The sequence below is a fragment of the Fonsecaea multimorphosa genome, assembly GCF_000836435.1.
Source record: "Fonsecaea multimorphosa CBS 102226 unplaced genomic scaffold supercont1.1, whole genome shotgun sequence".
Classification (NCBI taxonomy): domain Eukaryota; kingdom Fungi; phylum Ascomycota; class Eurotiomycetes; order Chaetothyriales; family Herpotrichiellaceae; genus Fonsecaea; species Fonsecaea multimorphosa.
In genome coordinates this window covers 857,157-882,184 of record NW_015971635.1, presented here as the reverse complement: position 1 = coordinate 882,184, position 25,028 = coordinate 857,157, and the positions used below count along the sequence as shown (strand labels likewise).

Here is a 25,028-nt window from a genome sequence, read left to right as displayed (position 1 = left end):
CAAAGGGAGATTTACCGGCATATTGGTCGATCAGTATCACCCTTGACAAAGTTGAAGTCAATCCCACCTCCGATGACCACTTACCTGCATAGAGGCCTGTACAGATTTTGCCACCATATTGTCTATGCCCGAGAATGAACAGTCGAGACCTCAAGAGACCCTCAAGCCACCTGTCTCGAGAAGCCCTGCATTGGCTTCCCAACAAAATTCGAGTTTTGCATTTCTCCACTGACTGCATTCAGCATACGAAAGTGTCTCGAGACGGAAGCAGTTTGCTGTTTAGCCTTCGAGGTAGATCACATCTGGTGACGTCTCACGTTACTGGCCCCTTGATGACCCAGAAAGACTTTTCCCGGGTGAGTGTCAACTTTGGCTTCACACTCGTAGGGCTTGCGGCAATGTTTCTTCAAGGCCCGGGTTCGGATGCGCCCGTAGGATCGACGGTCCCGACCATCCCCTCGAGACAGGACCTCCGTCTTCGGGCGGACAAAGCCCATTTTTGCAAATAGTTGCCACTCTATTGGGGAAGTCGAGGCAATGAGTGCCAACTACCCTCCTACGGTCCTGTTCGGGTGGGTGGTTAGAGTTGCATTTGGATGTCCGCAACTTATTCGTTTCAAACCATTATGATGACACTCTTGTCAAGGCTCTGTGGAACGACAAGGACTGTTACCGCCAGTCCGATCGCCTGATACATGAAGAGTTTGAAGTGGAAAGACAAATGTCGCGCAGACTCTTGGCCTGGAGCAGATTCTGCCTGAGTCTTTCTCGGGAGTAGACTTGAATCTTTGAAGCCACAAGTTGGGAGAGCCTATGCTCAATAACTCCGGCGTCTACATCCACGGCACCAAATCTCTCATGACATTCACCACTGCCGACTGTACCTTTCCTTCCTCTCTCCTTTGACTGCGTGGCGCCACGATGCTTTACCTGGAGGAGACTTGCTTTTCTATTTCACGGGCTAAGAGTGCGTGTGAAGCGTTGGAGTACTTGGACCAGAAAATATTCAAGGATAATATCATCTCAATGCAGATTTGGTATTCTGCTTGATAGAACACTATCTACAGTCAGGGCGGAAGGGCAAATGGCGCGTGCGAGCTGATGTCGATTGTCACATTCTGAATCGTGCATCCTCGCCGCATCATGAGCGTCCCATTCAATGCTGCTTGCAACCAGTCGAATGCCCGTGCATCTCCGTTCGTCTCTTCGTCAAGGTGGTTACCTGCCATGTTCCTCTGATATAAGATATTCGCACCAGCCTCGCAGTATCTTGCCACGAGCGAGTCTGTATCGCCGACGGGACTATATTCATCGTGTGTCGCCTTGTAGATAAGCATGGGCATTTGCGGGACACCGTGGTAGCCCATCAGCCCGTCAACGTTGAAGACCCTCTGAATGATGGGCTGCTGGAACAGAGAAGTACCGTTCACGAAGTAGTCGTTGAGAATGCTCTGATTCATGAAGGCGACCGCCGCCTCGAAATACGACATGTTTTGAACTGCCAAGAAACCCGTTGCATTGTAAGGCCCAGAGGTTTTCAGGTTGCTGACCAAGTACTGGTAAGCCTCAGGATATTGTTTCATCACGCCGATAAGAAACGAGGGGATCAATCCCGCTGCTGGCGTCCCATCGATGGTGTGTAGAATGGTCGTGCCATTCGGAACCAGACCACCGAGTGCGACTCCGCTGAAGTTGAGTTCTGGAGCATATTGGACCTGAAGTTCTGCAGCCCATTCGCTGGCAATCGATCCTCCTGAGTACCCCCACATAGCATATCGTGCACTGGGGGAGAGACCAAAACCTGCAGACAATGCAGCTCGAACTGAGTCCAGCGTTGCATGGCCTTCTGATACTCCCGATCCAAATGATGCCGAAGGACCTTCAAAATCAGGTACATTGACGAACCAGCCACGGCTGAGTGCAGAGTTGATATCCGAGAGAACCAGACCTGTAGCTAACTCAGACCCAAGCACATAGCTGGGACTGTGATCGACGTCCGCGGTGTTGTAGGGAATTTGGTAAGACAAGAGGGCACTGCCGCCAGAGCTGTTGAGGGAATTGGAAGGCACAAACAAAGTCGTCACAGCCCATGCTGGCTGATATTGTGCATTGGTGGTGCGATAAAGGATATTGTATACTGATGAACTGGCATTGTAGATCGACGTCAGATTGCCATTTGCCTCGCGTATACGTAAGATGGTTCCCGGCGCAGCGAACTCATAGCCAGTAGGAGCAGTGTAGAACGTATCTTGTGCCTGAGATGATGGAAGTGAGGCGACCAGATCGCTGTGCCCGGCATTCGCAGATGACGCAGTTGGGAAGGCTGCTAAAAGATTGAAAAGCAGACCACAGCAGGACAAATCATAGAAGAAACGCATGATTGAATCTCCGTCAATTGATTCTTCAAGGCTGAATTGCTCTCCATCTCAAAGCAAGGCTTGCCCTTTATATATGCATTGGTTTCTCGGGCAGTGGAGAGGCCCCCGACATCTCGATCGCGTAACTGGGCCGGAGAAGGAGACGATGGACTGGTTAGAAACATTGTTCAATCTCCGCCTCGCAACATGAAGCGGAGACGGCGATATAGACATGCCGAAGCGGTCCTGCTGCCTCGGAGACTGTGTTGTTCTCATGCCAGCGCTGTATATACGAGATGACCGTTTGGGTTGAGGCAGCTATATCTGGTTAGAGACAGCAGCAGAGACTAACCTTGACTCGTATGGAAGCGCTCGTCCTAACCAACTCTCGTACTTCGTCATGTCATGAGGCTCAGTACTCCACCTTCGCCAATCCATGTAGACGTCTCATAGGTGGTAGTAGTGCGATCACTGTCACATCTCTCGGATGTATTTGGCAGATCTGAACCTCGAAGAGACCAAACAGTTGATGAATGAGCCGAGGAGCATTCCCTGCCATGTGAAAGGCCAGAACATGCCGGCGGCAGCGTGCGACGGTGTTGACATGCCTCGTGCGAACCTACTGCAAACATTGATGCTGGAAGACATTGGCTACGATGTTGGGACGTCGAGGTTGATGTGATCAGAGCAAGTTTCCTGAACGACAAGTAACAGCGGCCTCGATGGTCACGGAGCGGATTAACAATCCAGCGGGTCAGCCAATGACGACCTACCAGCCGGCTCGCCGGATCCAGCTAACCTAATGTCTGACTAATGGACGAAGCTAGTCCCAATCCGAGCTATATCTCAGCGAACTCAAGACGAGACGCCACCCTTGACCAAGCTCTGATACTTCAACCATGCACACCAGACCAGTGAAAGGCAATTGACCCTACATCACCTCATGAATGTGAGCCAGCGTGTTCTCCACATTTGTACGTCTGCTATTATTGTCTCGGCGACGTTTCAATACGTCAGGTTCGTTACTGTGGCACTTGGGCGACGTCGGTGAGATCAAGCGCAACGGCATCCGTCCATAAAGGAAGTCTTGACCCAGGACAAGGCATCTTGCTTGATAGATCCGCATGTCAAACATACAAATCCGCCATTATATCAAGTTTGACCTCAAGCGGGAGACGCCCTCCCCTAACGTTCCCGCAATATGACCCGTCGCAACCCAATACCTCTGGGACTCTCAAACCCTCAACCCTTTACTACTCCCACCTTGTGGCAAACCAGCAGTCATGCGGTCAACTGCAATTCGAGCGGGTCAGACGAAGAGCTGCCTGAACTTCTCCCTCGCGCCGAGTCCAAGCACGCATCGATACCGCCGTCACTTTCAGCCGACCTCCCCGACATGATGTCCGGAAGCACGCAGTTAATCAACACCTCCCTCCTCATTCCAGGACGTGGCAAGCCACAGCACGATATGTCCGTCATCCTCCAAGACGGGACGATAACTTCGATCCAACCCACGGCGTCCGTGCCACCGCCGTTCAAAAACCTCCCGACCACACATGTCCCGGTCCTGATGCCCGGGCTGTGGGACTGTCACATCCACCTGCTAGGCAGCAAGACGTTCAATTTCTCCGAGATCGCCACCCAGTCGACTGCTCTAGCCGGCGCCAGAATCGCCCGGAATGTACATGACATCCTAATGAGCGGTTTCACCTCGGTGCGTGAACTGGCCGGCTACGGTCTTGAAGTCTCGAATGCGATCGAAGAAGGCACGCTTGTCGGGCCAAATATCTACTCCTCTGGCGCCGCGATATCCCAGACTGCAGGCCATGGGGACGTTTTCGATCTGCCCTGGGGATTTGTCACTTCCCTCTTTGGGGTGAGGGACACTCAGGCGAACGGGCTGTCCCCAGGTACCGGACCAATGATTGTCGCCGACGGGGTCGACGAGTGCCGTCGCGCGGTGCGGCTCCTGGTCCGACGCGGCGCCACGTGTATCAAGGTGTTTGCGAGTGGTGGCGTGCTGAGCATAGCCGACGACCCCCTGCGCCAACAGTTCTCGCTCGAGGAGCTGAAAGTCATTGTAGAAGAGGCCCAGCGTGCCGGGCGGGTCGTGGGTGCGCATTGCCACGGCAAGGACGGCATCATGGCCGCGTTGCACGCGGGCGTGCACAGCATCGAGCACGGGACCTACATGGACGAGGAGTGCATTGAGCTCATGAAGAAGCAAGGGACCGTGTACGTGCCGACGCGGACGATTGTGAAAATCGGTGTGGACCATCCCGAGCTCATGTCGCCAGAGTCGTACCGGAAGATGCTGGAGACGGCGCGCCACCACCGCGCCGCGTACCGCCTGGCCGTAAAGTCCGGCGTCAAGATCGCCTTGGGGACCGATCTGGGCATCAGCACGCCCGCGACGCACCCGCTGGCACACGGCCAAAGCGGCGGCGAACTCGCCTACGCGGTCAGCGATGGCGGCATGGAGCCCCTGCAGGCCATTGAAGCCGCAACGGCCATGGGGCCCGAAGTGCTCGGGACCCTAGGCATGGCGCCCAAGAGCGGCCGGATCGAAGTCGGGTACGACGCCGATCTCATCGCCTTGAGCGCGAACCCTCTGAAGAATATGGACTTGTTCAAAGAGCCAAAGAATATCACGCACGTGTGGAAGGGCGGGCGGCTGTTCAAGAGTCCCTCGGATGTTTGAACAGGGGCTAAAAAGATCGAGGCTGTCCCCTCCCCGTCATGAGATCTTCGCAAAAGTTTTGATAGAACTTCGTCATATGAGTCGGCATCGGAATTTATTTTCTTCTTCTGCTGCTGTCTATTTGCTTCTCGTTTGCGTTCAGTGAGCACCATACCAGAACCCTTACGCCTAGCCCTACGTCGCAGAGATTGGATTTGGGGTCTGGGAATCACTCCATCTCCAACCACGTGAAGATGGGCGTCGGCACTGGAGCACTCCAGAGCAATCGGTGGTTGCCTGATGGGTATTTAGCGAAAGCTATTATCGCCTCCTTGGGATGGTATCGTTGTTGAGCATCTCCTCAGGCAGACGCGAATCAAGCAGAAACGGGAACAGGCAAGTGTAAGCTCCGACCACGTCTTTTAAGTCCTTGTTGAGCAGCCCCCAGCAAATTCTTCCTCCCAAGCTCCTCCAGATGGGAAGGAGACCTCCTTATCGAGGCAGGCATGTCCCCTAGTGATTTCTCCAGTACGAAGTAAGTTATCCTGGCATCATCCCGCACCTGCAGTCTTAAACCCGTGTTCATCGCGGTATTTGGTCGCCACCGCGGTCCTCGTGGTCCCCTTTCTGTCCCTTCCAGCAGAACCATCCGATGAGGATACCGAATTTCAGGCCCGCAGCAAGCCACAGCGCTCCCGCCATCCCAGCAGAGGATTTATACATCTCCCCACCAACGACGCCTCCGAGGAAAAGCGCCAGGATGCACGCCGCTCGTCTCTCTTGCCTTCTCTCCCGCACGACAAAGAACTCCCAGAGACTGGAGCTCTTCCTCCACGAATCTCGGATGGTGTGCAGGTCCGCGCAGACGTCATGGTACCGGGCGCTCAGGACTGTTGTCGGTAGTTCAACCACGGAGAGCAGCCTCGAGAGAGTGACTTGGCCTGCCGCCTGGAAGGAGATGAGTGCTATCGGGCAGAAATCCAGAAAATTGATCATCGAGGGAGGGATCTCGTCGTTGCCCGAGGAAAATGTGCCGGCAACGAATGGTCGGCTTGACACTTCGTTGGTGGAAACCAAGCTCGCGGCAATGGCGATCAAGGCTGTCTGAACAAAGAAGGAGATGATGAGGTTAGTCCGCCTTCGAGACCACGGTTGTTGTTGTTGTGGGCCAGCTGCAGCTCCCGCGGGATAGCGATGCAGAGCACTGAAGAACAGGGCACCCAGGCAAAAGGCCCCAATCGACGTCAGAGACTTGTAGTATTGCTGCTTGTGGCTGGCTTTCGGCTGACCGCCCAGACCAAGGGCGGCAAAGACGGTGTTACCTAGGTAGAGAGAGATAGAGACGCTTGTCAAAAGATGGTCGACCGAGCAATTGTTTGAAGGTGAGCTTAGGAACAGGCCACGTACCAGTCTGGATGTTGACGAAACAGCTCCACGTGTTGAGTGCCACGCTGTCAATGAGACCTGAGATCAGAAAGCAGATGACGAGAACCAGGCTCATGTACGAGGAATCGAGTTCTTGGAACAGGTATCTCTGAGAGGCATCTGCCGTCCTTGTCAATCTTTCCATGCCGCCCATTTCTGCTTCCACCAACGATTTTGGTCAGGCTGTGGCTGGAGGGCTGGCTCTTGAAGATCGAGGGATCGACGAGGATGAATTGAGACTTTCATCATTCCTCAAATTTCAGATATATATACCTATGAGTACGCAGTGAAGAGTATGTACTGAGCGAGCAAGGGTGCAAGAAGGCCATTGTTCGACGTCGGATGGACTCCCTGGTGTGACAAAACGCTCGGCAAGGGTCCTGATCTCTTTTGCTCAGATATATGGGTATGTTGTGCCGTATGGCAGAGATGTTATACCGCCAAGATGCAGACAGGGGCGTATTTTAGGTGGCTTTCACAGTCAATCTGTTAGTATGGTTACAGTGATGGCGTGAAAGGCCGGGGCTTTACTCGCAAGAGAAACCATGCCAGTGGCCGTGAGTCGTTTGGACGTGAGTGACTGAGTGACTGAGCCTGTCTGTTCGTTTTGGACGACACGCAGAAGCGGACTACGCTGCACCTCGCTGATGGTTATGAAGTTCAGCGCAATGGTGTGTTGAGCCCAAGTCTCCCACAAGTCGTTGATCACTCTCAACACTGTGACACTCTATCCTGACCTCGGCCTTGTCAACCCACGTGGTTCCAGTCAGAAAATATCTGGTCGAATGATGATGAGTTCGTAACGTCGTCTCAGTCTCTGCAATACGGTGTGGCACTGTCTTGGTTCGATGCAGCAATCCGTGCCTCGCTCCGAGTGCATTCTAAACTAGGGGAGCATATCGTCAGCGGGCTGTTGGAATTCTTAACGAACCAGGTTTCGTCACCTCTTGAAGTTGACGAGTTATAGCACGAAAGGCTTGGGGTTTCGAGAATCACAAAGAGACGTTGGTTGACAGCTGTGGTGTATTTGCATTGATGAGCTTCTATTTCGACCTTGAAAGCCATCACTATTGTAATCACAACCGCTTTGGAAGCCAGTCCGCTTCTTCGCTGCAAATGCGAATCACTGCCACGCGTTGATGCACAGTCGCTTAGGTCTTGACATCTGGCTCGGTTCTGCCAATGAATTTCTGAAGCTGCAAGAGCTCAATCGCAAGTCCGACCGATCCCTTGAGGTATGTCTGCGTATCCTCGCCAAGCTTGCCCTTGTCCTCCTCGAGCTTTTCGACGTAGAGGCGGATGGTGGCACCGCTGCTGCCTGTACCCGATAATCGGACAACCACCCTAGTGCCGTCGTCAAAAATGAAATAGATACCTTGGTTCTTTGACACCGAGCCGTCGAGATCTGTGTATGAGAAGTCGCCGGCTTCCTTGATCTTGCGGCCTTGGAGCTCGGAACCGACAGTGTCAGACTTTCCAATCTTTTCTTTGAGATACTTGACCATGTCATTGGCCCCGTCACTGCTCACGTTCTCGTAATCGTATCGAGTGAAATACACACGGCCATACTCATGCCAGAACTCTTTTTGGATCTCAGCAATAGATGGGAACTTGCCCGTCTCTTTTCCCACTCCGGCAATGATGTTGAGCCAAGCAGTGACGGCCCACAAGCCGTCCTTTTCTCTGATGTGATTCGAGCCAGTGCCAAAGGACTCTTCACCGCAAATGGACATCTTGTTGGTATCGAAAAGTGCGCAGAAGAACTTCCATCCAGTGGGTACGACATAGATGCTCAAGTTTTGCTTCTTGGCCACTAGGTCAAGAGCTGCTGAGGTGGGGAAGGACCTTGCTAGACCATAGACACCCTGCTTCTTGAAATAAGGAATGTACTTCTGTGCATAGTGGGCAATGATAGCCAAAGAGTCACCGGGTGAGACAAAAGCATTCTTGCCATAGATCATGTTTCTGTCTCCATCTCCATCCGAAGCTGCGCCAAAGTGGATGCCCTCTTTGTCCACTCTTTCGACCAAAGAATGGGCGTACGTCAGGTTCGGATCTGGGTGACCGCCGTTGAAGTCGGGGCTGGGTTGGCAATTTTGAGTGCTGTCAGGTCCCAAGCCGAGCTCTCCTTGAAAGATGGCCACTCCGTAAGGACCAGTGACCCCGGAAAGGCCATCAAAGAGAACCTTAAAGTCGGGCTGAGACTTGAAGAACGACCGGATGAGGTCAAAGTCGAAGATGTCCTTAAGCATGGCCATGTAGTCGGCGACAGAGTCGACGATCTCGACTTCGAGGTCGCCATACTTCTTTGTGCCAATTGTAGAGATGTCCACTTCGGGAATGTCTGCGATTTTGTAGGAGGTGAGGGACTTGGATTTCTCAAAGATTTTGTTCGTCACGGATTCCGGGGCTGGGGCACCATTGGAAAGATTGTATTTCATGCCGAAGTCTTCTTTGGGACCTGCGTCCTTGTTAGATGAGGTTCTAGCAATGCTCCACGCTTGTTGACATACCGCCCGGGTTGTGACTGGCAGTGAGAAGTATACCACCGGTGGCCTTTCTAATGCGAATGACATGGCTGGCCGCTGGAGTACTCAGGATACCATTCTGACCGATCAGAAGCTTCTTTACACCGTATGCAGCACCAATCTTTGCAATCAGTTGGACCACTTCAGGATTCCAGTATCGGCCGTCGCCTCCAATGACAAGAAAGGCACCTTCTGCGCCTTCGGGAATGGACAGGAGGATGGAGGTGACGAAGGATTCGCTGTAATGTGGCTGTTGGAAGACGGTGACCTTCTTGCGAAGCCCTGATGTACCAGGCCTGTTGACAGTAGAGTCAGAAGACAGTTTGTCAGAGATGGGGTGTTTGTCTAGAGCTTACTTCTGGTCGGTGAAGGGTTTGAATTGGACTTCTTTCACGTTTACCATTGTGACTGCGCTGAACAGTTTACCAGGTTGAACGGACAGGGTAGGACTGGAGAAGTCTGTGGATTAGCTGGACAAGAAGCAACAGCTGAATGTGAAGGAAACTTTGAAAACACGACAGGCTGGAAAGAGGGAAAATTTTTTGTTGAATTGAAGATCCCCTCAACTGCAACTTGGGAAAATGAAGCCACGAGAAAATGATCTGATCGCGGGGCAATTTGGCAATAGCAAACGACCGTCAACGAAACCCTTGCATGCGATACGTCATTGCCATCCGTGGCCCTCTGGGGCTTTTATTTCTCCGAATACCGAGTGGTCAACTGAGGCTTCTGATTGGCGGGTTACAGGCCCCAGGTCGACATCCTCACACCACTCTCAACTTGGTTCTGTATAGTTCATAACATACCCTGAACTATGCGCACAGTCAAGGTCGGCTTGGTCAGCTAATTGTTGAAGAGGGTGGCACCCATCACAAGGGTATCGTGAGCAGAGAGAGGAGGAACTCCAGCAAGTGGAAACAGTTGACAAGTCACATCCACCAAGATCGGCAAAGTATTGCGCGAGAATGAGGAGCATCTCTTTGGGCCCTTGCCTAGGTAGGTACGATTCGTGTCCACAGATCTGGTGGTGAGGTTTGGAGATTCCCAGCTGTGTACCTAGGTATATGCTCAAGAAGTGGCATGCCGTCAAGGCGAGCTCTCATTGCCTTGCATCACAAGCGTCGACATACTTCGGTATTTGGACTCTGGGAGCCATCAGGAATTGGCTTTCTCCATGTGTATTGTGTCCCTCCGATGAAAGGCGTCCTTTGTCTAGATACCTAGGTATGTCAACGAAGGGAGGCATAAATCTTGTATCGTCCTGATGTTATATCACTCAGTGTGCGCTGCTTTGGAGCTCAAAGAAGACACTTCTCCCCAAAGCTGTGGTATGTTTACCGAAAGGCACCAGGGACAATCCGGACATGATAGCTGGATTGAATGCCTGGGTATATCGTAGTAATACCAGTAAGATACTATGTATGGTCACATGCACAGCCTCGTCTTCTCCGCAGATTGACCAGGCTGCGTCTATCCGGATCAGGCTTCGCGTCGTCTTGGCAGTTCTGCCTCGTCAAAGAAGTCACGGCGGCAGAGACAGCCTCTACGAACTCGGCCCAAGAGTAAATTAAGTTGGCCATTTCTCTCTTCTCTCTTCATCCACACTGTCAATCCCGACATTCTCATTACCTGTGTGCAAGGCCTCATCCCCACTTGTCCGAATCAGCTCTGCCACTCATTTAAGCATCGTCCCCTCCCTCGCGTGCGCCATTCCCCGACAGCTCACCGTTCCTTGCCGAGTCTGCGGAGCAGGCAAGTCCTCCTATCCCCCGGTTCGCTGTATGCACAATAGATATCAGGTGGCGAAGGCGCCAACACTGTGGTGACTTGTAGCGTCTGTCTACGGGGGACAATTGGATTCAACATTCCCGGAGCGCAAGTTGTTACCTCACAAGTCATATCGGAGATTTGTTCTCCGCCATCTCTGCGCGCAGAGAGCGGAGAATCGACATTCACTTAACGGCCCTTCCAATTCCTGATAGCCACCATGCCCTGCTTCAAAGGTCTCGCTGTGAGCATACACACTCCCAATGGACCTTTGCCAGAATACTCTGTACAGAGAACCTCTCGTCTCTCAAGAATCAGTGCCTACATCCCCGTGCCGCCTGCGCAAATTCCTGCCGACTCTCTGACGGGCAAACCTGAACAATCGACCTTTGCCATCTCCATCACCCTCCTCACCCCTGGGCAGGAAGTTCCCTACTCCACGCCCAAGGCTACACCAGATACTCCTAATCCCAAACCCAAACTCGTCGGCGGCCTCCCAGGTCACACAAGTGAACGAGGAAAGTACACAAGCTCTGTTGGGCCTTATGTCCCTTTGACAACCTCGCCGAACGAAACCATCGCCGCCTACATCTACTTCGATGGCCGAGCCAAGGAGGAAGTTGCAACACTACTAAGAAAGGGTGAAGAGACCTGGGTGAATTCTCGATGGGTCAGTGTTCCTGAGAAAGAAGGAGGAGGCCTTGCAGAACGAGAATTTTTGTTTCGTGAGGTCGGGCTCGAGCGGTGGTTGAATGGTCTAGACCTGGACGGAAAGGACGCGGCAGCAACTATTGAGAGACGCAGACAGAAATTGGAGAAGAGACGACGAAAGCGGAAGGAGACTACCGGCAGTGAAGATGACGCTAATGGAGTCTCGAAGAAGGATAGAAGGAAAAACACCATGCGCTACAGCGAGGATGGTGAACTGAAGGACGTTTCAGACGACGAGGGCTCTCTCAGCGACAGTGGTTCGTCCGAAGATGATGACGACCCGATACCAGAAGCAGCAGGACAGATCAAGGTTGCATTGTTCCGGGTCCTGGCTTCTGGGGAGATCAAACGCGGAGAGTATTCACCTCAATTTGATGCGCACGATGATTCGGAAGGTTCAGACGCTGGAGAAGGGGCTGGTAACGGAGATGGCAAGAACCGAGCAGATGTTGACCACACCACCAGTTTTGCCAAACCCAAGACCTTGGATCCCAAAACCATCTCAACCCAGACGGTGACTGGTATTGACCCTACCGACAAACCATATGCGGTCTTCACGTTTCTTTATCGAGGAGAACGCCAACTGCAGAAGATGGGCATTCTCTCTGGACCCAAATCCGACAAGGCAGCGGCCAACACGAAGAGACGTAGCATAGCGGCGGAGCTTCCCAAACTTGGACCTCTGAAGAAAGAAGGCACTGCAGGCTTTTCAAACTTTCGCGACGCCGAAGGTGGACGAAGCCGGAAAGGCAAGAGAACAAGCGACGATGAGATGGAGAGTGAGAGTGACGATGACGGAACTGGCATCATTGGCAAGATGGAGGATATCAACGATGCGGATGCAAAGAGGGACCCTGGCATGCTTAGTCCGGAAGATGCTGAACGCACGGGCCAAGTTGCAGAAGGCATCCGTAAAATGAAGGTAAGAGACCCTTCGCCGTTGAAATTCCGGCATGGGCTAAGGTATCATCAGCTCAAGCGACAGCATTCGGCGGAACCGCTGAATAGCAACGGTATAACGGAACCCCGCAAGAGCTCGAAATCCGGCAGCCCTTCGGGCAGTTCGACGCCTAAGGCTGGTGCTGTTGAGCTTGGTACGTCGCCCGCGGGCACGACTTTGGGGTCGACCGGTTTGAGCAGCAGCCTGGACGTCACCAAGGACGAGGAGAGTTTCATGGTTGGTAGTCCGATGAAGCGACAGCGGGCTAGTATTGCAGATTTTGATGAAGACATCAAAAAGCGATTAGGCGGCGGCATGTCCACGTCCTCGAGCACCATTGGCGAGGTCCTAGGGACTTCGGCTCAAGCGATTGCAACTGGTTCAAATCCTTCTGGCCTTCAATTCGGAGGTCCACTGGTGAAAGAACCGGCCGCTGGCGACGACGAAGAGCTCTGAAAGGGCTTACCACAGGATCACAGGCGGTTTGCCGCTGCTTGAGTGCGGCCACTGAATCGCATCCACAGCTTCTGAAGAATTTTACCTACCATGATGGTTAGGTGCTCTCCAAAAATCGTGGCTGTCGGTACCATGCCACGTTAAGGAAAAGACAGGAATTGAGGCAGCCTACATCGCCCTCTGTCAGCATTCGGATTGGAATTCAACTCTTCCACTTTTCTTTTGTCAAGACCTCGCAGATTTTGGAGCCCGGACGAGAACATGGGGTTTAAAGATACATGCAAGCGAGGTTTGGCGGTCGAGTATTTTGATTAATTGTGCAAACCAGACATCTGCCGCAGCGGCTTGTGCTAGGAGAATGAACTGCGGGAATTGATGCGCCAACAGATGCCACTGATGAGCTGCAGGAATGGTGTGCACGGTCAGGGAAGGACAGGGGCTTCCAAGGAGTCTCAAAGGGTAATTCGATCCAGAGATGGGGCAAGAGGCCAAGGGGACGGGGGATGGCATGGGCCTGGGCATGGACGCATGGTTGCTGGCTCAAACCCGCGATGGTCACTGTACCAATACCCCAGGCATCGAAGAGTGTTCTTTCCATGTTCGACAAAAGAAGACAACTTTCATACAGAAGCATCCAAGGAAATGCTTGGAGCTACCAGCCAGCAGACCAAACAGAAATTCGAACCACATTACAAGATTGGGGAGGCTCCTATGGGTTCTCTGCTGTCCATGATACTGCAAGGTGCTTGCTGCCCTCGCGTAGGTGTAGTTTGTCAATAGGCGACGGGAGAAGGGGGCGGAATTCCACTCCGACCTCGGCTCTGACTCCGCTGCAATACTATTGGTCGGGAATTCCTTTGGTCTCGGCCCTGAGCTGTTCTGGTTCCCCAGACACATATCGTCAGTGATCGTCATCTCTGTCTCCGATTTGCCTGTTGAACATGCCCTTTGCCCTCCCCTGGCCATTCTCGTCCTCGAGCTGCTGCTGTATCGATGGCGAATGTGGCAGATGATCAGATAGTCGTCATCACCCTTCCACCCTGATCCAATCACAGGTCAATGAGATCTACGGGCTTTGGTCCCTGTGGTCGAGCTTCGTCCACTTTCCTTAATGCCCCCTCATCAGGCAATGTTGGCGAGAAGTTCGCGTTGATTCATGGCAAGGCGTATCAAGGCTTTTTTTGCCTCTCAATTGTAAAATTGGATGAATGGGTGGAGAGCATTTCTTCGCGCGAGACACACACTCTGGTCATCGAGAGGTCGAGACTAAAAGTCGGACTACAGACTGGAAGAAAGAACTGTCAGAACGAGAAACCGCAACACTACAAGCACGAGATCCACCAAGATACCCGAAGCAGCACCCATGGCGCTCTCCAGATCTACCGATCCACTGGTCTGGATCGACTGCGAGGTAGGTATACAGAGACCCCTAGTAGACCTCTTCCTGCTTCCCCTTTCAGCAGCATGGGGACAAAACGCTCCCTGTCCATGCATGCCAACAAGTCGTTGGTGAAGTCTCCTTTCCTGCAGTGGCACGGCCACCTCGAACGGGGTGGAAAGAAAAGAGGTCTCGAACAGGACATCTAAAACCTCAACCCGCACCTCTTGTTATTTTCCTCTTCGCTCTTTCGACACATGACTACCCCCTTCCAGCTTCAACCACGACCCCACTGTCTTTACAGCCTTGCTGACCAAATACCGTGTTCCCCAGATGACGGGTCTCAATCCCGCCACAGATACAATCATGTCGATATCGTGCATCATCACCACGGCCGACCTCGCGCCGCTGGACACCGAGGGCTTCCACGCCGTGATATTCCACACGCCGGCACAACTGTCCAGGATGTCCGAGTGGTGCGTCAAGACGCACGGCGAGTCCGGCCTCGTCCAGGAATGCCTGACCTCGTCGACCAGCGCCGCAGACGCCGCGGGCCAGCTCCTCGCGTACATCAAACACTACGTCCCCGAACCGGGCCGGGCTCTTCTGGCCGGGAACAGCATCCACGCCGACCGGGCGTTCCTGGCCGTGCCGCCGTGGAACGCCATCCTGGAGCATCTCCACTACCGGCTGTTCGACGTCTCGGCCATGAAGGAGATGGTGCGGCGCTGGGCCAGTGAATCCGTGTTGATGGCCGCGCCGCGCAAGGAACTGAGACACACGGCCAGAGCCGACGTGTTGGAGAGCATCCAGGAGGCACAGTATTACAAGAGCTTGATTGAGGGCATGGGTCTGGGTAATGGTATTCCCGGTATAGTTGTTCCCGACCTTTGTACCCCTTTATCCTTCTCTTTTTCTCTTCTCGTCACTTCCTCTGCCCATTACAAGCAGTGTTAATCATAGAACTAACAAAACACGTTCCTTGCCCAGTCTCTCCACCGTCGATGCCGCCGATCCAGCCACAGCCACAGCAACCGTTCATGCCCGCCCCAGGCACAAAGCAAGGCCAAGAAGCTCTCGACATGCTCCGCAACAGCGGCTCACTCATCGGCGACGTCGGGGATCTCGACCCGGGCTTCAGGACCGATATACCTTGATTGGCGCCACCAAGCCTTAGTCGACTTAAGTTTCCTCTCCCCGCGAACGTCGCGACCTAGTTCCGGGCACCATTCAGTTCAGGAGAAGCGGACCCCCGAAATTCATCTTGATAGTATTGCTCCGAATTTTCGGTTGCGCCCTCGCAAGAGGCGTGTTCCGGGAAGGGATTGAGGGGGGAAGATTGTATTACCACCATGCATCGTCAATTCTCAAGAGTCCAGATCATCGTGTTTCCACTACAGAACCAAAACCAACGAGTGTTGTACCAGAGGGAAAAAAAGAAGAAAAAAAGCCCTCGAGGTTATTATTGAACGCATGTATGTCCATCGCGACCAAACTACCCTCGTGTTCTCCGACCAATAGGACGGGGTAGGATAGGGAGAGGATATTGCATGGCATGACAAGATGTACTTTACGCGAGAGAGAGAGAGAGAGAGAGAAGGGGGGGGGGGATCCTCGATCTAGGTGGGCGCTAGGTATGGATCGTGAAAAGCACTTTGTACCAAAACCACAAAAAGCGATTGTTACAGAATAGCGCGAGGTCGTGTGTGTGTGTCAATATAATATATATCGCACCCAAAAAAAGGAAGAGGGAGAGATTAAAGGCGCGCGCACGCACAAACACACACATCGGATGCAGATTACATACATGGTAACAACAAAATGCCGCGAAACTGATCCGGAGTGAGTCCAGGACTTAAGTTATTCATCCGCAGTTGTCTTCTCGGGTCTTGTTGAACCCTCGAGGAAGGCTCAAAAAGTAAACCTCTCCTCCAAGCACGCCCGATCCATCCATCAGGTACGCCTGCAACGTAACTGTACATCGTGATGCTTAAGGGCTAGTTTCGAGGTGTTGCTGTGCCTTTCCTTTTCTATTGGCGCCACATAAACAGGAAGAGCTTTGCTCGTAGTAAATCTCAATCCCTCCAGTCTGGTCTGAGCATATTTCCTTCCTTATAGCTCCAACGCCTTGCTAGTTCGATGCCCTGCAGCCCACTCCATAATGCATGATTGGTGGTTCTTCCCAGTCCCTACCGACCTGTGGCTTCTGCTCTGGCGAGTCTATACCTCACAGCCTCCCTAACAACCTCGCCACCCCACACACTGTCCTCTCCACCTTTCGAGAACTCCATGCCCGCAACATCCCCCCGCTCTTGCTCGGCAAGTATCACACTGAGATCCTTCTTCTGACTGCTTAGCCACCTCTCGATGAACTTCTGCGGATCTTTGGCCATGCTCGTGAAGAACTGGTGCCTTGCCTTGTGATGATGTAAAGCTTGTACCACTATGGCGAGTTCGTCGTCCAATTTGGCAATGGAGCGGAGCGTAGACTGGTGTTCGGGATTTTGAGTGAGCTTGAAGATCAAGGGCCGGAGAGGATCTTCAACTGTGACTTGCACATCATAAACCGTGGGTTCAGGGTTTTTATGGAAATCTTCATCCACTCGGATGGTGTATGGTAATCGCACAGGAGGCAAAGGGTGTAAATGGGGGACGAGGCGTTCAGCGGCTTGAGGGAAAAAGAACGTTTCCGTATCGAAGATGCGTTTCAATGCATCGTCACACTGGATGCTCCGACGTTCTTCATCTTCTTGCAGCCCCATGGCGCGCACATACTCCCAAATGCCCATGACGACTTCGGCACGGTCGGCTTCTTCCATGTCCAGGGTTTCAGCCAGAGCCTTGGAGACGCGAAATCGTTCGGGTTGTTCGTCGCGCGTCAGGCAGATTGTAATGTTGACATTTTCTTGGGCTTTGCGCTCAAATTCAATGGTGTCAAAGTCGCCAGCCTGATTACTGTTTTGGCCTTTCTTCCACGTTACCGTCTGATTAGAATCGCCGAGGCTGCCTTTCGGCTCGTCAAACTCGACCGTCATCCCCTTGAAGAAGTGAGTGAATTTTTTCGAGGGAGCCATAATTTTCTTTTCCCTGGCTGGTTTGTCTTGGTCTCCCATCTCTTGATCTTCGTCGTCACTGTTTAAGATGTCATCGTCGTCATATTCCAGCAATCTCCCTTGTATCTTGACTCGATAGGTAGGCTCGCTGCCCACGTCGAATGTGAAGCCTTCATCATCCGGGTTCATCTGCCAGGGAAAGCCTGACACTGTGTTGGATATCGTTATCCGCATCGTCTTCTGCCTTTTGACGTTTTTGCTGAAGTTGTCGTGGATTTCCAACCTCTTCCGCGCCATGAGATGGTCTAATCGTTTCTCTGCCTCGCGCAGTTTCTTATATTGCTCGACGCCATCCCCAATCACCACCTCTTCCAACCCGTCTGGCATATTTCGATCGGTAGGTTTTCGCACACGTCGCTGAGCTAATTGGTGTTCGATCGCGGCATTGCGCTGTTGGGCTTGTTGTTGCATCATCTGAGCTTGCGCTTGCTGAGCAGCATGTTGGACAGGGGGCATCTGACCTAGGTCTTGTGAGTGAAGGATCTCTTGACATTGGAGGAGAGAAGCAGATGATAGGGGCATCTGTCCAGTGTCCACCAGACGATGGTATTTGGGTTGGAGCGTCTTAAGGTGTCGCTCGTCATGTATTTCCATTTGCTTAAAGGGACTCTTGGGACCTCCACCAATATATGGGTTTGCAAATGTCCTGGTGCTCGAGTCGCACTCACCTGGCCTACGTGCCGCTGGGGATCTTCCTTGCGCCTGGGCAAATTGTCTGTAATTTGGCATCTGCGGATTCATCTTGTCGTCGTCGTCGTCGTCTCGATCGGTTGCGGAGAGAAGAGGAGGGGTAATGGAGTCGCGCCCCACAATGTGACTCGAGGTCTTCGGGGTAGAGCCTGGCAATGGGTTCGGTGTAGCGTTGGTCGATGTGGGAGATGGTCGCAAAAGCAGCCTTGTCAGGAAGGATCGCGACATGCAGAACGCGATCCAAGCACGGCTGGGCTAGTCCCGATCTGGAACGGATTTCTTGGCATCAGATGAGCCTGATGCGAGTACCGACAAAAGCAAGGCTGTCACAGCTCCTGCGTTATTACTGAAAACCACCTTGTATGAGCATCTGGTCTACCCCCAGTATCAAAGTCTGGGATATAGTCAATCTCCTTGAGCATATCTTGTGGACGCAACAACAGGAGTGCCAAAGTCAAGAGTTGAATCCCAACAACCCGTGGCGAGCTCACCACTCCCACTCCGAATCCTGGTCTAGCAAAAATGGGCAAGCCAAGATTGATCATCATCATAAGACATGCTCAATCCGAAGGAAATCGTGACAAGGCTATTCACCAGACGACACCAGACCACAGAGTCGGATTGACGGAGGAAGGGCATCGTCAAGCCCAGGAGGCGGGAGAGAAGCTTCGTGCTCTTCTCCGAACAGATGATACACTGCACTTCTTCATTTCCCCATACAGGAGAACCCGGGAAACAACAGAAGGCATCCTGAAAAGCTTGTGCTCCAATGAACCCGTACCATCGCCATTCCAGCGACATCACATCAAGGTGTATGAGGAGCCGAGGCTGAGGGAGCAAGACTTTGGCAATTTTCAACCAGACACCGAAGAAGTTGAGAGATTGTGGCGAGAGCGTGCTCAATATGGTCACTTCTTTTACCGTATTCCCAATGGAGAGAGTGGGGCGGACGTATACGACCGGGTATCATCCTTCAATGGTTCACTCTGGAGACGGTTTTCCGAGGACACAATGGCTAGTGTGGCCATTCTGGTCACGCACGGTCTCTGCAGTCGTGTCTTTCTGATGGCCTGGTATCACTACAGCGTGGAGTTCTTTGAGGATCTCCGAAACATCAACCACTGCGAGTTTTTAGTGATGAAGCTCGGCGCCAACGGGAGGTATGTGCTTCAGAACAGTCTACGGCGATGGTCAGACCTCAGGAGGGAAAAGGCGGCAAGGAAAAGCAGTATTTCCTCCGCATCAACACCCACAAATGTTGAACCAATACCAGTTAGACGCTGGACGATCTCCAAGAACGCCCATGACCCCTCGGGAGCCAGCTATATCCCTACGCCGGTGCGAAAAAGCACGATAGATATGTTCAAAGACGAACCCGAAACGGTACAGGAAGGAGGCGAGTCTAAACGTAATCCAAAGGCAACCCCAACTGAGACAAGAGGTAGCACGAGCAGAGAGCAAAGTCGCACAAGAGTGCGGTCGTCGAGCAACCTTCGAACCTCTCTTAGTAATCTAGCGTTGGACACAGGAAGGAAACCTACGAACTTGGGCGGCATAAAATCATACCTTGGCAGAGACGGTGGTGGGACAAGATCGGGTCAAGGCTCACCATTTGGGTCTGACGATGAGACTGAAAATGAGAGCCCTAAAGGAAGTAAGCTGCCCATGGGACCGTTGTCAGAGTCGTCCGAAAATGCCAAGAAGGCTTTCTCCTCCTCGCTGGCTCGAGCATTGAGAGGAGAGTTGGACGACCCCAACAGAAAGATGGCGGATGCACTGGGTGATCAGAGTGATGCAGAAGTGGAAGAGGCGGATCTGGAGATTGGGACTCAGGAGCGAGTGTCTGGCGAGCTCCAGCAGATCTTGGATGAAGAGAGGCGGGAGCGAAGCCATCGAAGCATCTATTAGAAGGACTGTGAGGTCAACACCGGACACTATTCACAGGAAACAGGCGGAGGATAGATAATGGGAATAGAATGTCAACGGGGGATGTCCAGCCTCGTAGCCTCGTAGCCTTGGAGCCTTGCGGCATTACGCCAAGACAAAATTGTATGGACTTTATGTGCTGGCCCAGCCAATCGAAACAGGTGGTTTCCTTCGTCTGCTTCCCTACCGCCTCGACTATCGACATGGAAACACGGTTATACCTGACTAGCGCATAACGACATACGGAACCCTTGACCGTCCTCTAAGGTCAACGTCAATATCAAGATGACAGATGCTCTCTATGATCTCCTGCAACCTCATCTCGCATCGTCGTCTCAACTGCCCTCTTCATCACCAGAGATATCCAAATACTTGTCCCGCCTCGTCTCCCTGCGTCCCAGCGATTTGACAACAACAGAACCTCAATCACTTAGCCAAGCGGCACAGTCTAACTTATTCTCAATCCAGGCCCTGAGTTCCCGCTCTCACCGCACGACGACCACATCATCAGACCATCTCAGCAGTCTCCGCTCCTCTCTGCCCCTTATATCAACATCCGCAGAACTGATCAAGAATGCAATCCCTGAATTGGATGCCAGCGCTGTGAATTTTGCCTCGACTTACAGCAAAGCCAAGGAGGAGAGCACCTCTGGGGGGGCCAGTGGTGGAGGAAATGCCCTCCTTACTGCCCGGCGAGAGTCCTCCCTCCTCGCTCGACAGGCGGACAAAGCTCAGGATATCCTGGAACTTCCATCTCTACTCTCTGCTGCAATTGCCTCGGCCCACACGACATCAGCGGTATCAACAACCTCCGCATCTTCTGGAGCCAGCGGCGCGAATTACACCCAAGCGCTCGATCTCTTCGCCCATATTAAACGCCTCCAGATCCTTTATCCCGATTCACAGCTGGTAAAGTCCGTGGTCGCCGATGCCGAAAGCGCAATGAAGGACATGACGACAAATCTCGTCGCCAGTCTTCGCGGGCAGAACCTTCGTCTCGCTGCTGCTATACGGATGATCGGTTGGTTGCGACGGGTGGCGCCAGAGCTGTCAACGAGCACAACCACGGGCTTGGGGTCGGCCACTTCTCAGACCAGCAAACCGGGTTTGTCTACGCCGACGCTGACCTCGCAGCTCGGACTCGGAGCGCCTTCATCAGCACACCAGGAAGAAGGCCACTTTGGAGCTCTGTTCCTCGTCTCACGGCTATGCACGTTCCTGAGCATGATAGAGGCTCTTTCTCCCCTACGCGACCTCGCAGACCAAGAGACACAGGCACGGAAAGAAGCCGCCAGCTCCAGACAAACTGCCCACCAACAACATCCGACATCCTCGAGCACGACCCGAGCTCCACCAACCGGTAAGCCCTCCTCTTCCGGTATGGGCTACAATCCCTCCCTCGCGGGCCAACAGACGGAACGGTACCTGAAACGCTTCATCGAGATCTTCCGCGAACAGTCCTTCGCGACAATCAGCATGTACCGCAATATCTTCCCGGCGGACGAAACTTTCATCTCCACTGCTCCTCCCGAAGCATCATCGTCATCACCGTCGCCAGACCTGTCCCTATCCCTCACGCTACCTCCGGCCCTGCAGACGTTCCCCCTTCACCTGATCGACATCTTCATCTCCACGCTCAAACAGTACCTCCCGAACGTGACCGACCCGGCAGCGAGGGAGAGCCTGCTGATGCAGGTTCTCTACGCGGCGAACTCGCTGGGCCGGTTGGGTGCAGATTTCAGCTTGATGATCGCGGAGCTCGAGGAGGACGAAGACGACGACGAGGTAGACCAGGGAGAAAATCCCGCAGAGGGGACCGTAGCCGACGACATAACCGATGTCGCAGAAAAAGACGTTGAAGAAAGCGAGTCCGCAGAAGCGCACGGCAGCCCCGTGCAGGCCACCAACGGCGACGGCGACGGAGCCGGCGACCTCCAGGCCAGAAAAGCCGCAGCGACAGAAGCGGCGTCAGAGACTCAGACTCAGACGACGACGACGAAACCCCACCCCCAGCCTGAGCCAGAATGGATCTCCATCATCAAGAAACACCGCGTCCAAGCCGCACGGTTGGAAGCCCTGGCTGCGGGACAAGAACAACGAAGCCGGCAGTAGTAGTGCCCCCAGACAGCCGCAGTGTTCAGGAAGCGTTGTTGTGCGATAACAGCGATCGGGATTTTCCCTTTAGGGTTCTGTGTATTGTACAGTACCGGATAGATAACTACCTGGGTACCCAAGGTACCTACCTACCTGGGTAGGTGTGCAGAGAAGTATTCAGATCTGGACAGAAAAGATCCTTGACGTGTGTGCGGAGCTTCCAATGAATAAACGTATAGTGAATATGACGGCATGAGTCCATTGTTATTGTTATCATTGTTTTTTTTTCCTTGGTTGCTTTAATTTTTCATATTTTTTAGGGGGTTCTTTCTTATCCTTTTTCCGTTTCGTCTCCCGTCCTCACCAACGCCCATTCCTCGCGAGGTTCATTTGATCGTAAAGGTGGGTTCTTTCTTGTCCCCTTCCCTTTCCCTATCCCCTCCCCCAACAATGTCCATTCCTCATGGGTTTCATTTGATTAGAAAATCCTCATTCTCACCGGGCTCAGCCCCTTCACCCCGACCCTGACTTATCACCGTGTTCGCCTGTTGTTCGTCGCAAAGGGCTTCCAGATACATGCTGTTTCCAGGTTGTCCAAGGCAATCCAGCAACATCTGCAGGTATTCATCCATCTCGGCGTCAAGATACAGGAATCTTTTCAGCCTCCTCTTCAAACCTGCAGCGGGATCATCGTCCACACCCTCTCTCTGAGGCGTACCACTATCCGAGATGTCTGTGGCTGGTGCATTCGAGTCCGTCATGAGGCACCAAAACTCAAGCGTGGAGGCCACCCAGTTCAGCGTTGTCTGTTCATTTCCTTCCTCGCTTGCAACTTTGCCGGTAACGTCGTTGACGCATCTCATTCTGTGCCCGTGAAAACTGCGCACAAGAAGCAACCACTGAAATAGGTCTGGGTCAACTTGTGCCTCCTGGCGTAGCATGCGTCCCCAGAGTTTCTTGACCTTCTCGCCAAAGACGGCAGCCACGCGGTCCAGGGGTATTTGTGGGCACGGAACATCACCGAACACGGCTCCCAAGAACAGAACCATCCCCAAGGCGACCGTCACATTTAGCAGAGTATCCGGGTCTTTGCTGGCGGTAGGCAAGGATGACTGGCATGTGGAGAGCGCAGTGTCCATGTAGAAATTGATGAGTCGTCCAATCAGAGCAGTCCCGCGCCTGTGTAGCCACAAGACGACTTCATACCGGAGGACGTTTTCCTCCTGCAGACTGTTCGCGAGCAAGGACTTTGTGGCCACGAGTTCGCGGATGTCGTCCAGCACGTGTTGAAGGAACTTGTTAGGTACGGCTTGTGGCGCGGTTGAGTCGTTTTGCGTCATTGCTTCATTTACCTCTCTCGTGGAACCTTCTTGTCCAGTAGAGTTTGTGTCTGCGGCTCGAAGCACCTCGTCAAAAGTTTGGAGCTTCCGCGCCCCAGGATCCCAATTGCCAACATGAAACTCGGTATGCCGCAGCAACGCAGCAGCAAGCCATACATCGCCGATAGAAAGCATTTCCTGGCGAGCTTTCAACGATGGCAGTTCGCGGGAGATAATCTTTCTCATGGCGCCTTGGTGGAGTCGAGCGGCCTCGTAGTCCTTGGAAAAGAAATCCAACGCTACAAGGAGCCGGATAAGCATGAAAACTTTGCCCTGATCATGGTCGGCTCGCTGTATCCGTTGGCGCAAAATGGTCAAAACCTTCGTCTTGTGCTCCAAGGCTCTGTCGAAACAGATGGCTCGGTCTGCGGGACAGATGAGAGATTTGGCGTAATAACCTGCCGCCAGCAAGGCGTTCATTTCGCCTTCATCTGCAATTGCAACGGCAAGATGATCCTGAAAGCTTTGTGTTAGTTGATCGCGAAGGATTTTGCTCATTTTGGCCGGCCAAGCGGGAAAGACATGGAAGACTCGTGCTAATGCAAGCAGTTCTCGGACTGTGGCTGTCATGGGAACGACTGAAGCAGAAAAAGGCTCAACAGGGAATTTTGGTCGAAGAAGTGGCGACGCCTTACAGGTCTGATCTTTCGGTTGCGCAGAGGTCTTAGCCGAGGAAGGATCCGTCGCGGGTGTATTTGTTAGTCCTCCATATTCTTCGGAGCCTCCTTCTCCTTCATGCTCTGTTCTATTTTGCGATGCGTGCGCAAGATCTGCGTCATAATTGTCTCTTCCATAGGTGTTAAGACCAAGTTCAGGCCCAGAGCTTTGAGATGGCGAAGCGCCACTGTGTCCATGGACGGGAGTCCTGGGGTATGAATAATCTTCCTTCAATCTATCGGGAAATTCCAGTTGTTTGAGTCGCTGGGTTTTCAACCACTTGCGGTGTGTCTTCGATATGTGGGAGCCAATAGCAAATGCTTCTGCAGAGGTTCTTTCCAAATTGTTTGCATCTTTGTTGACGAAGAGGAGAGGCATAGCGCCTGAATGAGTTGGGGGCATAGAGACGAATACCATCTTCGTGGTCTTGTTGGCTGTATGGTATGGAACGGTGACAAATAGACCGGCGAAGTGCAGCTCATATCGATACTTATAAAACAGCTATAGGCAGCATATCCCCACGAACTCGCGGTTCTTTCCACAACGTCCCGAGTAGATTTGAGAAGAGTCATAATGAATGAGGAAAGTGTAGTATGTGGTGGAGGTGCTGAATGAATTTGCGACAGGATCATGGAAGAAATGGATGGCCAATAGTTTTCATAACCCCTGAGCCTCGTGGCATATCCGGTTGTCACCTGCAAGGACTTTTCACTCACCACTGGGCTCGGACATAACGGCCCACCAAAGATCTGGACGAGGCACGCCTAGACTTTACAATATGGGAAATTGGATTCGCCACGTTAATGGAGCTCTGAAATGTCCAAACCAGAAGAAGGCAACGCAAAAGGGCGAAGATTGGCTGGGCAGACTGCAGTCAAAGCGGACGCAGCGGCTTCAGTATCACATGAAGCGGGTCCGATTGAGATC

At 52.8% G+C, this 25,028-nt stretch overlaps 10 protein-coding genes across 10 annotated transcripts; 5 read left to right on the top strand and 5 right to left on the bottom strand.

Annotated features, from left to right (window-relative positions):
* Window positions 1-1,067: 1,067 nt before the first annotated feature.
* Z520_00333 (uncharacterized protein) lies at window positions 1,068-2,378 on the bottom strand (the record flags this gene model as incomplete). The annotated part of the gene is made up of 1 exon (XM_016770854.1): window positions 1,068-2,378. The coding sequence occupies one exon, from the start codon at window positions 2,376-2,378 to the stop codon at window positions 1,068-1,070; it is 1,311 nt and encodes a 436-aa protein (XP_016637764.1).
* Window positions 2,379-3,558: 1,180 nt separating this feature from the next.
* On the top strand, window positions 3,559-5,058 carry Z520_00332 (uncharacterized protein; the record flags this gene model as incomplete). The annotated part of the gene is made up of 1 exon (XM_016770853.1): window positions 3,559-5,058. The coding sequence occupies one exon, from the start codon at window positions 3,559-3,561 to the stop codon at window positions 5,056-5,058; it is 1,500 nt and encodes a 499-aa protein (XP_016637763.1).
* Window positions 5,059-5,619: 561 nt separating this feature from the next.
* On the bottom strand, window positions 5,620-6,616 carry Z520_00331 (uncharacterized protein; the record flags this gene model as incomplete). The annotated part of the gene is made up of 2 exons (XM_016770852.1): window positions 5,620-6,359; window positions 6,445-6,616. The coding sequence occupies 2 exons, from the start codon at window positions 6,614-6,616 to the stop codon at window positions 5,620-5,622; spliced, it is 912 nt and encodes a 303-aa protein (XP_016637762.1).
* A 997-nt stretch (window positions 6,617-7,613) lies between these two features.
* Z520_00330 (phosphoglucomutase) lies at window positions 7,614-9,393 on the bottom strand (the record flags this gene model as incomplete). The annotated part of the gene is made up of 3 exons (XM_016770851.1): window positions 7,614-8,923; window positions 8,976-9,286; window positions 9,347-9,393. 3 exons carry the CDS (start codon window positions 9,391-9,393, stop codon window positions 7,614-7,616), a joined length of 1,668 nt encoding a protein of 555 aa, XP_016637761.1.
* Window positions 9,394-10,977: 1,584 nt separating this feature from the next.
* On the top strand, window positions 10,978-12,864 carry Z520_00329 (uncharacterized protein; the record flags this gene model as incomplete). The annotated part of the gene is made up of 1 exon (XM_016770850.1): window positions 10,978-12,864. The coding sequence occupies one exon, from the start codon at window positions 10,978-10,980 to the stop codon at window positions 12,862-12,864; it is 1,887 nt and encodes a 628-aa protein (XP_016637760.1).
* Window positions 12,865-14,575: 1,711 nt separating this feature from the next.
* On the top strand, window positions 14,576-15,399 carry Z520_00328 (uncharacterized protein; the record flags this gene model as incomplete). The annotated part of the gene is made up of 2 exons (XM_016770849.1): window positions 14,576-15,104; window positions 15,233-15,399. The coding sequence occupies 2 exons, from the start codon at window positions 14,576-14,578 to the stop codon at window positions 15,397-15,399; spliced, it is 696 nt and encodes a 231-aa protein (XP_016637759.1).
* Window positions 15,400-16,431: 1,032 nt separating this feature from the next.
* Z520_00327 (uncharacterized protein) lies at window positions 16,432-18,273 on the bottom strand (the record flags this gene model as incomplete). Its single annotated transcript, XM_016770848.1, has 1 exon — window positions 16,432-18,273. The coding sequence occupies one exon, from the start codon at window positions 18,271-18,273 to the stop codon at window positions 16,432-16,434; it is 1,842 nt and encodes a 613-aa protein (XP_016637758.1).
* A 294-nt stretch (window positions 18,274-18,567) lies between these two features.
* Window positions 18,568-19,953, top strand: Z520_00326 (uncharacterized protein; the record flags this gene model as incomplete). Its single annotated transcript, XM_016770847.1, has 1 exon — window positions 18,568-19,953. The coding sequence occupies one exon, from the start codon at window positions 18,568-18,570 to the stop codon at window positions 19,951-19,953; it is 1,386 nt and encodes a 461-aa protein (XP_016637757.1).
* A 303-nt stretch (window positions 19,954-20,256) lies between these two features.
* Window positions 20,257-22,083, top strand: Z520_00325 (uncharacterized protein; the record flags this gene model as incomplete). Its single annotated transcript, XM_016770846.1, has 1 exon — window positions 20,257-22,083. One exon carries the CDS (start codon window positions 20,257-20,259, stop codon window positions 22,081-22,083), a length of 1,827 nt encoding a protein of 608 aa, XP_016637756.1.
* A 452-nt stretch (window positions 22,084-22,535) lies between these two features.
* Z520_00324 (uncharacterized protein) lies at window positions 22,536-24,479 on the bottom strand (the record flags this gene model as incomplete). The annotated part of the gene is made up of 1 exon (XM_016770845.1): window positions 22,536-24,479. The coding sequence occupies one exon, from the start codon at window positions 24,477-24,479 to the stop codon at window positions 22,536-22,538; it is 1,944 nt and encodes a 647-aa protein (XP_016637755.1).
* Between the last annotated feature and the right edge of the window lie 549 nt (window positions 24,480-25,028).